Source organism: Eptatretus burgeri, chromosome 11, assembly GCF_056783735.1.
Source record: "Eptatretus burgeri isolate ZD-2024b chromosome 11, Ebu_testis_v1, whole genome shotgun sequence".
In the NCBI taxonomy this organism is placed as follows: Eukaryota; Metazoa; Chordata; class Myxini; order Myxiniformes; family Myxinidae; genus Eptatretus; species Eptatretus burgeri.
Window position 1 is genome coordinate 56163965 of NC_140971.1, and position 13280 is coordinate 56177244.

Genomic DNA, 13280 nt, shown 5'->3' on the forward strand with positions numbered 1-13280 from the left:
GCCAGAGTCCCAGACATCAGGAGTGCGTTTCTTGAACGTTTTGGTAAAGATGCACCAACACCAAGGATTTTGTGAGAATGGGAAAATAAAGCCTTTACAACACAAGTGATGTTCATGATGCATCACAAAGTGGTAGATCCGCATCAGGTTATTGAGACCTCCGTTGATCGATCTCCTAAGAAGTCAACCCATAAGCACTTGGTGGAACTGGGCATCCCCAGAAGCACTGTGCAGAAAGTTATGAAAGAAGGCATTCAAGTGTGTTTGGATAACAGCGGTGATCATACAGACAAATATAACTGAATGTTATCGAACTGATCCCCCACTTTGTGGCCACCATGTATGATGATGGAGTAGCAGTGCCCATACATTTTTGTGGGAGATGCCAATGATGCCGAGAGCTTTGGGCTTGACAACGTCCATAAGTGACAGTTGAGAATTATACTGAGTAAGGACTTTGCAGGAGGGAGGATGCTCAGTGTAATGCTGGTCTTGAAAGCCAGCTTTGATATACGGTGTGCCGTGGAAAGGTTGCAGCTGGTGGTGAGGTTCAGAAGTTTGAGTTACTGAACCTTTTCCAGTGGTCGATTATGGAAATCATAGCTCAATGGATAACATTGTTTGTTATCCATTCATACAACAAGGATGTTAGCAACTATAATAATTCACTGGAGAGAATGTTTTTCAGGAGAGTTCAGAGGTGGTGTACTCACCAAGCTATCTAGTTTGAGTTGGATGCTTGACCTGACTATAAACTGTCATCCTTGTGTTTTACAGGAAGGTTGTTGCATCAACAAGTGGACCATCCTCAGAGGAGACATGAAACCGGCTGTCCGATCTGCTAGCAGTCATTAGTGGACATCAAAGATCCCAAAGTGCCTTTTGAAAAGAATAAACCGTTGGTCGCTAGTACTCTGGCCTATTTCCAAAGTCCTGCATTATCAGCAGAACAGCACAAATAAAAAGTAACCAGCGAATCAAATCACAGTCCATAATGCATTTGCTAGGCAGTCTATAACGTCTCAGCCTACCTTTATGGTCTGGTGAGAGTGACACTGACAGAGAAGTAACAACAGAGGCTGCAGGTCTGCGAAACAACTGGGTCGGGAGAATAGCAGGAGTGAAGAGGGTGATTAAAAGGATGGACGAACTAAAGAAGGAGATTGATGTGAGGATGAGTTTCACAGGGAGATTGGTAAAGAGACCACTGATGTGTGCTGGGCAACTGGTGCGGATGGAGGAAGAGAGATGCTAAAGAAAGTGGACGGGGTTGAGGGAGAAAGGTTAGAAGGAAAAAAGGTACACCTCGGCTGAGATGGGAAGAATGTGTAAGGAGGGATGTAAATAAGATAGGGCTCGTGGGAGAGTGGACAGAGCTGGCTGGAGAAAGAGGGCAGTGGAGGAGTATTGCACAAAATGCTAGGCAGCAACAGCTTGGTACGATTAGGCCTCATCCCATATAAGGGCAATGAGGAAGAAGTCCATAAAGATAGTTCATGAAATACACGTTGCTTCAAACACCAGATTAAAAACCGAATGAGGGGGAAGGGACATGCTTTGCAAACAAGTTACCTCTTCACGAAGTCACATTCAAGGTGATGCAATTACAAAAAACAGATTCTGCCCAGGTAACTGTTCCTCATGAGAACAGTGTCCACCTCTGTGATGGAATGTGCTGCTGTATGGACGAGTGGAATTTTAATGAAACTACAATCGACCTTTCAGTAAACACTCCATGATTTGTTAACCAATTACACAATAGATCTCATGCAAACACCAAATGTATAAATCTGAGACATTTACAAATAAGACAATCTACGCACCACCTCCCGCATTTCATCTACATGAGCTACCTCCTTTGGGGACGACATTGAAAATGTTTTGTGTTTATGTACGAGACTGTAAGCAACAAGAGTTATGGCATAATGATAGGAGCACCACCTGGAAGGGGTAAAAAAAAACACCAACAACAAAATCCAGGAGCACAAGTCAAGATCTAGTGCCTTTAGAAAGTATTCACACTCCCTCGATTTTCAAATTTTGTTGTGTTACAGCCTAAATTTAAAATGGATTAAATTTAAAGTTTTTGTCACCAATTTACACAAAATACCCCATTAATGACAAACTGAAAACATGTTTTTAGAATTTTTTACAAATTAATTGAAAATGAAAAGGTGAAATGTCTTGTGTCAACATTTGGCAGACCAAATTCCTGCCTGCTACTCTGCAGAATCACTTGGACTGCTCTTGCATCTTCTGGATGTGTCAAGTTTTGCTGAGTTGGTACCAAGACAGGACAATGCACTTCCCTTTCATGGCACAAAGAAAAAAGATTGTGTACCTTCAATTGACAAACATTCATATATTACTGTTAACACACTGACACCAAATGTTGTATTAAAAAGACCAGTACATTGCATAAATATCTCACAAAGTTTTGAGAGACTTACATTATTCCACAATGGGGAATCTGGGCACGTTTCAGCATCAAATTTGTGTTATTCATCATCAACAACATCAAAATAGAAAAAATAAAATAAAATAAAATTACCCCTGTGTGGGGGTGACGGTCATCTCTATAATACCACAAGTTCTCAATGTTCAGTTATGACCAAAGACTACTGCGCAGTTCTACTGAGCAGCTCGAACTGCGCAGTTTGGTTAAAGATGACTCGGCATTTTGGCGAGCGCGCGCACGAAATTATATTTTGAAAATAAATGCCGACGTTTACATTTCGGGTTTTGAAACTTTTGCACCTTCGGCGGAAAATGTATAAATATAAAAGGCTAAAAATGCGTTTTATATTTATATTTCATTTCTCCTTTCTTCCTTCTTTGCGAATCGCATCGGCGTTTTTGGCTATCTTCCAGATCACGTGACGATCAAACGGGAAGGAAATTCAAAAATCTGTCGGGTTCGATACAAGATAATATTTTTTACTATCATAATCAATAAACAGTTGCCGAATATCTTATAGAATGGCAGACTACATAGGTTTTGAAAATGGCGATTTTTATAACTTACGTGACCTTGTGACCTTGACCTTGAACCCGGACAAAAGTTATATCGTTGTGCAACACTCATCGACCTCTACCCACATACTAAGTTTCATCAAGATCGGAAAGAAAAATTATTGACGGACGGACATACGGACGGACATTTGGTCCGGCTTTATTAGGTCATCTCGGTAGAGATGACCGAAAAAAGGATAATGCGTCAGGATGACTGTTCATTGTTGTTTCGGGGGGAGGGGGAGGAGGCATGGTTGGGATATTGGCAATGCAGTATTTTGTCCGATGGCTTCCTTTGTGAAAGAAAAAGAGAAAACAATTCAAAACAGTGATGAATGACCGACAAAACAAAAACCATCTGACTAATACCAGCTTTATCTTGCCTGAAATGGAGAAGATTCAATAAACCCTTCATTTTTCTGAACTTGTTGAAAAAAAAAGAAAGAATTAAAGATAGATCATCCATTCTCATTGAAATCAATTTACTTTTACACAATATTTCTGCACCATAGTTTTTTAATGTTTATTTTAATTTTAATTACAAAAGTGTGATCAACAGAAATCGGCAAACATTACGATAAACTATAAATGGGGTTCATTTACGAACACCAAGTGCTACAACTGAGAAAAATCCATTTCTACTTCCTTTTCAAGGGCTTCCTGAAAAACAAAAGGGAAGGAAGACATTTGAATCAGGTCGCAGAGGTTTTGTTCGAGATGTAGCAAAAGGCCTGGAGTAAATTCACTTACCAGCTCTCTCCTGGCTTCTTCGACTTTTACTCGTGCCAGCATAAGGTTCTGCAGGGAGTCAAAAATACAAAGTGAGAGCCATTATGGCAATTTAAGTGCCAGAGAGATTAAAAAAAGTGCTTCAATACAGCAATCACCGTGAGTAACACACTCAGTGGAATAATGGTTAGCGTGTCGCTGCGAGTCTGGAAGGTCGGCGGTTAGAACCCCGGCCGAGTCATACCAAGACTTTAGCAAGAAAGTACCATTTTTAGACATTCAGCATTTAAAAGGATAGAGAACAGACAAACTACCATAGGTTGGCAACCATTGCACAGGCTTGATGGGCATAACACCTTTCTCCTACATTGAAATTCCTTGCAAGAATTCTATACATGATACTATTAATACCAAGTTGAAGCAGTTTTCATGTGATTATTGTTTACCTAACCCCCATTAACCGTACTTAACCTCACACTCTTATTTGCAACGACCTTTCATCCTTCCGAGGTCGGCAAAATGATTGCCAGCATGCTGGTATACTGTGTCAGAGTGGCGACCCGTCCAGGATTGTGCCCAATAGTCAAGGAGACTGCTTAAGCAGCACCAACGCTCTGCACAGAGTATGGTCCTAATCTACTCCTCCTCCTACTTGCAAGGTGTGTTTGCTCCCCTCCTTTCATGGTCCCTCTCTCACCTTTCCTGTTCGTTCATTCCCCCGCTTATTGTGTCAAACTGTTACCCAACTGTATGTTTGTTGATATATATTTTTAATTACATTTTTATCCTAAATCAGTTCACTCTTTGTATGCCTGGTGTTGGCTTAATAGTTAGGGTGGTGGGCTTGAGATCCTAGGGTCCTGAGTTCAAATCCCACTCGGCTGTTGAATTAATACCAGGTGGGTTGACTCAGCCTGCCACCCTTCTAAGGTCGGCAAAGTGAGTACCAGCCTGCTGGGATGATTGAGCCATTCGAGTATCTTGCGTCGGAGTGGTGACCCATCCAGGATTGTGCCCAATAGCCCAGGAGACTGCTTCAGCAGCACTGATGCTCTGTACAGAGTATGGTCCTGATGGATGGATGGAATTCACTCTTTCATGAGCCTCAATCTTGTTTCAAAATCAAAGACCAATTGTCTTATTTTGTGCAATGTCCATGAATTGTTCCTAATGAGTTTGGCCTTTGAGTAAAAGTTGTTTTAATAAAACCTTAGTTGCAAGTTAAGGATCACCCTTGTACATCAAAAACATATTACAGTAAATAATAAAAATAAATAAGACCCTCAATTATTCAACTCCACAATGAAAACATTTTGAAACCAGAAGTACAAATCTGTTGCATGTTGATCATAATTTAAAACACAACTAATGGGTCATATTCAACATTCCTGTTCCTTACACTTGTGTTTCTTCACCATGGAAATTGAGTGCATCTCCACAAGTGCTGGTGGAAGGAGTCAAGGCTGTCAGTGTGTGACGTGAGCAAAGCAAAGGGAAGGGTTGGAAAAGGGGAGAATAGGGGAAGGGATGTGAAGGACGAGTCCGACACTTTTAAAGGAAGTGGGCAAAAAGAGGCCGTTTGTGCTCATTTCACAAATTATCCAAGTGTCTGTTTGGTGATGCATTGATACAGTATGAGGTTAATGCTTGTACACCTAAGATTCCACATAAAGAATGTCTTGTTTATTACATTTGACTGTATGATGTTTGTGAAGGTGAGATGTTTATTATAAAAGTTAATTTGTGTAAAAGGTTTGAAAAAAAAAAACTACAATGTTTGAGTTAGATTTTAACCTGTGCAGAAAGATCACCAGTGTGCAAGAGGTTTCCAGTTACTTCTGGATAAATAATCATCTTGCAAGTAGAAGCAGCTTGTAGATTGAAAGGAGGAGAGGAGATTGGGACCATACTCTGCGCAGAGCGTTGGTGCTGCTTCAGCAGTCTCCTTGGCTATTGGGCACAATCCTGGTCGGGTCGCCACTCCGACACAGTATACCAGCATGCTGGCACTCATTTTGCCGACCTCGGTAGGATGACAGGCCGAGTTAACCCCACCTGGTATTAATTCAACAGCTGAGTGGGATTTGAACTCAGGACCCTAGGATCCAAAGCCCAACACCCTAACCATTAAGCCAACACCAGGCATAGAGTGAAAAGGACTTTCATGAACGTTCTCTCTCCGATGATGATGATGGTGTGTTTGTGTGTTTGTGCGGAATGGTGCATCAATTTCATTACATTCAACAGAACAGCGCTTACAGGAGGAATATCTTGAAAACTCTGCAGCTTTGCTTTCAGGGGGACAATGTCTTTCTTCAGTTTGGAAAGTTCCTACAAAAAGGCAAAAATGCTGTTTTATCTTTCATGCAACATATTTCACTCATTCATACAAGGTGACCTGCATATTTCATTTTTATTTCTATTATCAATTTCCAAATCACAATGCCAGTGCACAGTGGTGACCCAGACATATCTCTTTGGTCTGCACTCACTGCCCAGGTGAACTTAAGAAAAGAGTGCAGTGTACAAGATGGGATCAAAAGATTTATTTGAAATAACAAACAAAAACAAGAAAGTCAAATTTGACACGAATGAGTCAATGTATATGTCTCTGCCGACGTTAGAGGTCAACCGACTGTTACATTTGTTCTCAATCAAAGGTCACATGAAAAATTAAAGTTCCAAGGAGAGAGAAAGAGAGAGAAAGAGAGACTTGACTTTTATGTCCTTTTATTACAAAAATACAAAAATTGTTTGCCTCACATTCAGAAGCTCACACAGTTGTACACAATTTTACATCATAAACAAACAACAAAAAGTTTAGACAGAGGGTATAAAGTAACAAACTAGTAAGTGAATATTAACTGACCCTCAAATACTTTACAGAAGGCATTGTTTATGCACCATTGGGTCTCAAACACCTGTACCTGAGTGCAACACCAGAACTCCAGTTTAATTCTTGAAACACTAAGGGCTTTAAACACTTCTAAGCTATCTGTTGTTTACAAATCATTGCACACTTTTGATTTTGTTGTCTTATATATATCGCAAGCTTAGCTTGTGAAAGGAAAAAATGAATTAAGATTGCTGTTGGGGAGTTGAAGGGCATACTCGGGCCAAAAATAAAGGTTGGAAAATCAAAATTACTAGAGATACATGCCAAAAGCATTTTCAGGAAAACAAATAACGGGGTTAAATGGTTACAGCGTATATACGTGTGAGGTAGTGCTTCGGTTTGTCCACAGAAGGGACATTGCTCACTTTTTGTTTGTGAGAACCGGTGAATTAAAGAATTTGTTTGCAACACCCAATGTGCGATTCTCCATCGGAGATCTCCAACCCGTTTTGGTACAGGCTGTCTATAGTACCAATTCCAAATAGGATAAAGGGGAGGGGTTTTTGGTAAGACTGTGACCCATCTACAGGATACGGGGGAGGACAAAGAGAGAAAAAGGACTTTTAGGCATTGTATGTTCAGGGTTTTTCGGTTATTCCCAGAAAAGGATCGAGATCGGCCAAAACCAATAGGTTCTAGACTAGTAGAGACAGATAGATAAAGGTTTGGGAAAGGTGGGGAAAAGTCAGAGGCGGGTATGGGAGGGTTTTTTTCCAAACTTTTTGTGAGGCACAGTAGGTGTGTAGTACTGATTTCAGCACGCTGTCCACTTTGCGACATTATCTAATGCCAACCTCTGTCGCAAGAGCAGTGGAAATTAGCCACCTATCATTGGTGACATTCTTCAAGTGGCACACTTTCATTATTGCATTGTTTATGAACTGCTGAATGAAAGCTTTTCCCCCTTCATTGCCTTCAAATAAACTATTGTGAAACAGTGGCTCGTTGAAGAACATGGGTTCAGTGTAGGTCGAGGGGTCACGACAGCAGCCGTAAGCTTGCCATGCATCGAGTAGACTTTGGTGAAAAGCAGGTAACACAGATAAATCTCTCTTGGTTGAGTCCATCAAGAATAACTCTTGTGCAAAGTTCAATTTTCCAGCTTGTCGGAGGATGCAACTGGTGAGATGTTTCCAGACCAAACAGGGTTCATACAAGAAGCACCATACTGTTCGCAGCCGGAAAGCCATGATGCGGCACTTGACATTCACAAGTCCTTGGCCACCTTCAGCCACTGGTAGGTTCAGGATTTCTGGTCGCAGCCAATGCTTTCCAGACCAGAAGAAATGAGTGATGCATTTCTGTATGTTGTCCACGATGTCTGCTGGTGGCTGTAGGGCAAGAACCTTGTACCATAACGTTGAGGTGACGAGACTGTTGATGACTAATACCCTGTCTTGGTAGGACAGCTGGCAGAGTAAACTCTTCCATTTCAGTAAAATTAGTGCCATGCGTGCCAACAAACCTTCCCAGTTATGCCTCACAAAATCGCCCGGACCAAGAAACACTCCCAAGAACTTGATCCCGTCATTTTTCCAAGAAATATTGCCAGGGAGACAAGGAGTGAGAGGGAAAGGGGGGTGGATAAGGGATAGGTAGAGGGTTGGAGCCACAGTGCTTCTGTTTTAGCCCAATTTATTCTAGCTGATGATGCTTTCCTAAAGAGATCTAAGGTACTCGTCATCTTAACAATGTCTTCTGCATGATTTATGCAGACACAGATGTCATCTGCATAGGCGATGCTTTTTAAGGGATTAGTTCCCATAGTGACACCAGATAAGGATTTACGAAGGGTGTTTAAGAAGGGTTCAAGAGAAAGAGTATACAATATTCCTGAAAGAGGGCAGCCCTGCCTTACCCCTCTCCCAACCTCAAATGGGGGTACAAGTTCATTATGCTTGAATAACATAACTGTATATGTGATAGAAAGAGGGGGCCAACACCAAAAAATTTTAAAACTTCAAAAAGGTATGTGTGAGAAACACAGTCAAATGCTTTCTCCTGGTTCAAGAAGACCAGGCCACAACTTCCATGATTGATCTCACAAATATCAATTACATCTCGAATAATAGAGATACTATCCTAGATATTACGCCCGGGGACACAATACGTTTGGTCCATGTGTATAATATCCTTTAGCAGAGGTGAAATACATCAGGCCAAAGCTTTTGAGAGGATTTTATAGTCTGTACACAGCAGGGACACTGGCTTCCACTGTGAGATGAGCAAGGGATTCCTTTTTTAGGAATCAAAGTCAGTACAGCTCTTCTGCAACTTAGTGGGAGTTCATTCTTCTCCAGGCTCTCTCAAAAGACCAGAAGCAATTCAGGTCCAATCAGGTCCCAGAATTTTTTGAAGAACTCCATTGGTAAACCATCCAGCCCAGGTGATTTCCCTCCATTCAGGCTCTTAAGGGCAGCAGAAAGTTCCTCGGGTGTGAGTGGTGATTCTAAATCCAACTTTTGCTTGGGGGATAGAACATCCGCCAATTGAGAAACCAGTTCTAAATCAACTTCTTTTGCCTGGTAAAGTTTAGAAAAGAAAAGTTTTGCGTCGTTCTTAATTTCTACCGGGTTAGTAGTGACCGAGTTATCAGGACGTTTTAAAGCAGTGATTAAGGAATGAGGCGATTTTGATTCAAAATTTAAAAAAAACGGGTTGGGTTATCTAAGAGATGAAGGTGTTGAAAGCGTAATCTCGTTAACGCTCCTTGGGTATGGTTAGTGATCATACTATTGAGAAGAGATTTTTTTTCTCATGCATTCTTAGTTTTTGTTGTGGGGGGGGGGGGCAGGGTGGGTTTTTAGGTTGCTTTGAATTTGTAGAATTTCTTTGTCCAGTTCTGCTTTTATTCTGCGTTCTACTTGTGTATTTAAAGAGCAGAAATGTTGACAGAAATTTCGAATTTGGACCTTTGTGTTGTCCCACCATAACCGCTGGTCTTTAAATTGGGGCTTAACACCTACTAAATTGGACCATACACTTTGAAAGGCACTATTAGAAGAGGGGTTGGCTAATATGGAAATATTAAGTTTCCAAAAAGAGTGGCGATTTGGAGACGACCCTATTCGGTAGCACATGGTGATAAGGTGATGATCCGAGAAATCAGATGGATAAATTCTCGTGGTAGGTGAGAGGTTAATAAGGGATGAGTTTATGTAAAATCTATCCAGTTGGGCAAGGGCCACCTGATTGTTGGCAACTTTATTCCAAGTAAACTGATGGGTGTTTGGATTTTGTATCCGCCATATGTCTTGAACACTAAAATCTCTTATTATGTCAGACAGCAGTCTGGCTGATCCGGGGTGAGGCTCTGCACCATTCCGATCACGTGCGGGCTGAAGGGTGCAATTGAAATCACCTCCCATTACGATACACTTTTGCAAATCCAATTGCCGCATGTAGAGTCATAACCTTTTGAAGAAGCTTCGGCAGTCTGTGCCCTTTGAAGGAGCATAGACATTTATTAAAAGTAAATTCGATGTTATTGTCAAAAACAAGTGAAATCCTTCAATACAGCGCATGTGGTGAATCAAATGAGTACACTAATGTTAAAATATGCAATTTATGCTTTTTCAGTTGAAAAACAATGAAAGCGTACTTAATATTTGAAATGTAAAAATCTTGTTATTATTGTGATAATCACCTTTATATATATAACAGAAGGAATGAAATCGTTCGATACAGCGTGGCAGGAGGCCGCAAAAGAATGATTGTAAGTAAATTTCAACTACTAATGCATGACGAAACACTTGTTTATGGCTAATATTAAAGAGAATGATGGCATAAGAAGACCTTAGCCTGGAATCCTCGTGCATAACACCGCCCACACAACACACACGGTGTCCTTTGAACAATCAGGAGCAGTGCAGTTACAGTATCGTTTCCTTCAGCTCAATTGGTATTGTCCTGCACGTGATGTTTTCGGTTTTTTCCGTTCTTGTTGAATCTGAGGAGATTTTTTCGTTCTTGTTGTAAGTAAAATTCAACTACTAATGCATGACGAAACACTTGTTTATGGCTAATATTAAAGAGAATGATGGCATCAGAAAAACTTAGCTTTCTGCGTTCGGCGCGAAATGCCATGGTGGACGGAAATGACGTCTTTCGTTCGTACATGAGGGGAGTGTTTCTTCGTTTTTTTTTCCGTCAAGCAATAAATTAAATGGTTTTTCACATATATATATATATATATATATATATATATATATATATATATATATATATATATATATATATATATATATATATATATATATATATATATATATATATATATATATATAACATTCGTTTCACAAATTTCCATTGAAATACTCGGGTATTTCCGTCAATTGTCACCATTTCCGTCGAGGTTACGCACTGCATCTACCGGACGGCCGTCATTGGCTGTCTTGAGGCACGTGGGGGGGGGGGGGACACCGGACCCACCGGAGACGTGGTAGACGACGCCGGGGACATTTCAAACTCGGTGCAATTGGAGACAGCGCACGCGCTTTAAAAATCCAGGGAAGCAAGGTAACCTGGGATTATTTCTTGCAATGAAAGTTGTAGAGGGCAGAAGTGCGGACTAAGCAGAAAAGCAACTCCTGCTGTGCGAGAGTTGGAATCACTAAAATAGCCGGTCTTTTTCATCATTCTATTCCAAACACTGTGGGATGCTGGAGTAGAGTGGGTTTCTTGTAAAAAGACTACATCTAATTTCCGTTGTTTAATAAGGTTGACTAATTGGAGCATCCTCGACTGGCTTGCTCCACCATGTTTAGGCTGCCAAAGATCGCCATAGTGATGAAGAGGTGGCAAGAAAAGAAGTGCACGCAGGTCATCATTTCATTTCCATTTTAGCTTTAACAATGCGCTTTTTAAGCCTACTGCACTGTGGCTCGGTGAAATGGTAATCATTAGGTCGACGAATGATATTTTTTGCTGTTTCAATAAAACCATGGAAGTCAGAAAAATATTCCTTTATATCTACATGTCTTTTCCTAAAAGTATGATTTAGGAATTTAAGGATTTGAGATGGTGAGACATTAGGAGTACTGTTTGTAGGGAATTCTTCAATGTCATCTGGTTCTCCTTCTGACATGTCAGAAGCACTATCTGGAAAATTTTCAATTTCTAATTCACAAACCGTGTTTATACTCTGTAGTATACAGGTATCAGGTTGTTCTGTTTTCGACGTGGAGGGGAGAAGTGAGGGAGGCTTTGATTCCACCTTGAGTAATGTAGAAGGGGGAGGGGAGATGGAGTGAGGGGAGGGGTGGGAGGGTGGTAGTATCAGCATCTGCCTCAGGTTTTTCAGGATGCGGTTTTTTCAGAGCTTTGTCACAACACTCAGGTATGACTTCAGGGGTATTCAATGGAGCAGTTTCCACCATTGAGGAGTCGTTGGTGGTTAACTCGTGGCACGATTGGGGGGTTCTGGAGACAGTCTTTAATTCTTTTTCGGAAAGATCATTACATGGTTCAATTTCCTTATCAGAAGTCGGGATCTTGACTGTGTTTTCAGAATTTTCTCTGGGCGTAAATCCCCTTCACATTGATCTACCAACAGGGGGTCCATTTCATCATTTGAGAGTGATTCATACCGATTTGTCATTGACACTGTCACTGTCACATAAGCCCGGAGTTGTTTCACTCAGAGCCAAAACCACTTTTTTCCCCTTTATGTGGGTTAAGTTCGTTCTTATCTGTTTTTCTTTTCCTTAATAAGGGAATAGTTGTAAACCCATCCCAAACACTTGAGGTACTGTCCTCTGTGTCCTTCGGGTCTGATCTCCCGTTCTCCGACACTGTAACAGGGTCGTAGGTGGTAACAGCCATATTAGACGGAGCAATAGTATCCTCGGCTGTTGGGGATGCAGTTTTCGGGCAGAAACGTTTTAAATGGACGAAACCATTGCAGTTAAAACATTTCAGTGTTTCCGTCGACGCGTACACCTGGTACTCGTGCCCATCTATACGAAATTTAAAGACCACATTAAGCACTTTATCGACGTTAGACGAGGGAAGCACAATGTACGCCTGTCGCCTGAAAGACATCACGTGCCTAGCCTGCTCATTCCGGCATCGCAAAGGTAACATTGTAATCTGAGAGACTACGGTCCCGAATCGAGATAATTCTTTTACCAGTGCTTCATTCCGGATGAAAGGTGGGACATTACTGAGTACAATTTTGGTACTAGTTGTGGCGAGAGGGGAGGCTAAGATGAAATAATCATTTTCAGTTGTTATTCCAATCGAGACGATGTCATGTACTAATTGATCGTCCGATAAAAAAACAACTACTCGTTTATTCATGCGAGAAGCTGCGTGGACTTTTTCAAACCCAACCATATTACCAATGGAAGTAACAATATCATCAACACTGACTCGTTAGGAGGAACGAACACGACGCCATTTTTCCTCGTCAAAGCCTCATAGGCCGCGTAGCGGGAACGTGTCGACATTCTTTGATTTCAAAGAACGGAAGGGGAGGGGTGAGGGAGGGAATGAGGGGAAAGGTCAAATCACCGCTCCGACGTGTATTTCGCCGAAACAAAACAAACACACCCGTAATACAGGCAAACAGGAACGCACTCGATAACGGAGTAGGCCAACGGCTCTAAGCTTACCTATACCACAAGCTGTGGGCTCTTGGGGT

The 13280-nt window shown here is 41.3% G+C and overlaps 1 protein-coding gene across 2 annotated transcripts in view; it reads right to left on the reverse strand.

Annotated features, from left to right (window-relative positions):
- Positions 1 to 3148: 3148 nt before the first annotated feature.
- The window catches only part of LOC147017117 (HAUS augmin-like complex subunit 1), a 39944-nt gene continuing 29812 nt past the window's right edge, over positions 3149 to 13280 (reverse strand). For both annotated transcript variants that reach the window (XM_085846504.1, XM_085846503.1), the window contains 3 exons: positions 6001 to 6072; positions 3763 to 3810; positions 3149 to 3672 (listed from right to left, as the gene is read on the reverse strand). In XM_085846504.1, the coding sequence (XP_085702630.1) occupies positions 3628 to 3672; positions 3763 to 3810; positions 6001 to 6072 (165 nt within the window). In that variant the 3' untranslated portion in view covers positions 3149 to 3627. The remainder of the gene's footprint in view (positions 3673 to 3762; positions 3811 to 6000; positions 6073 to 13280) is intronic.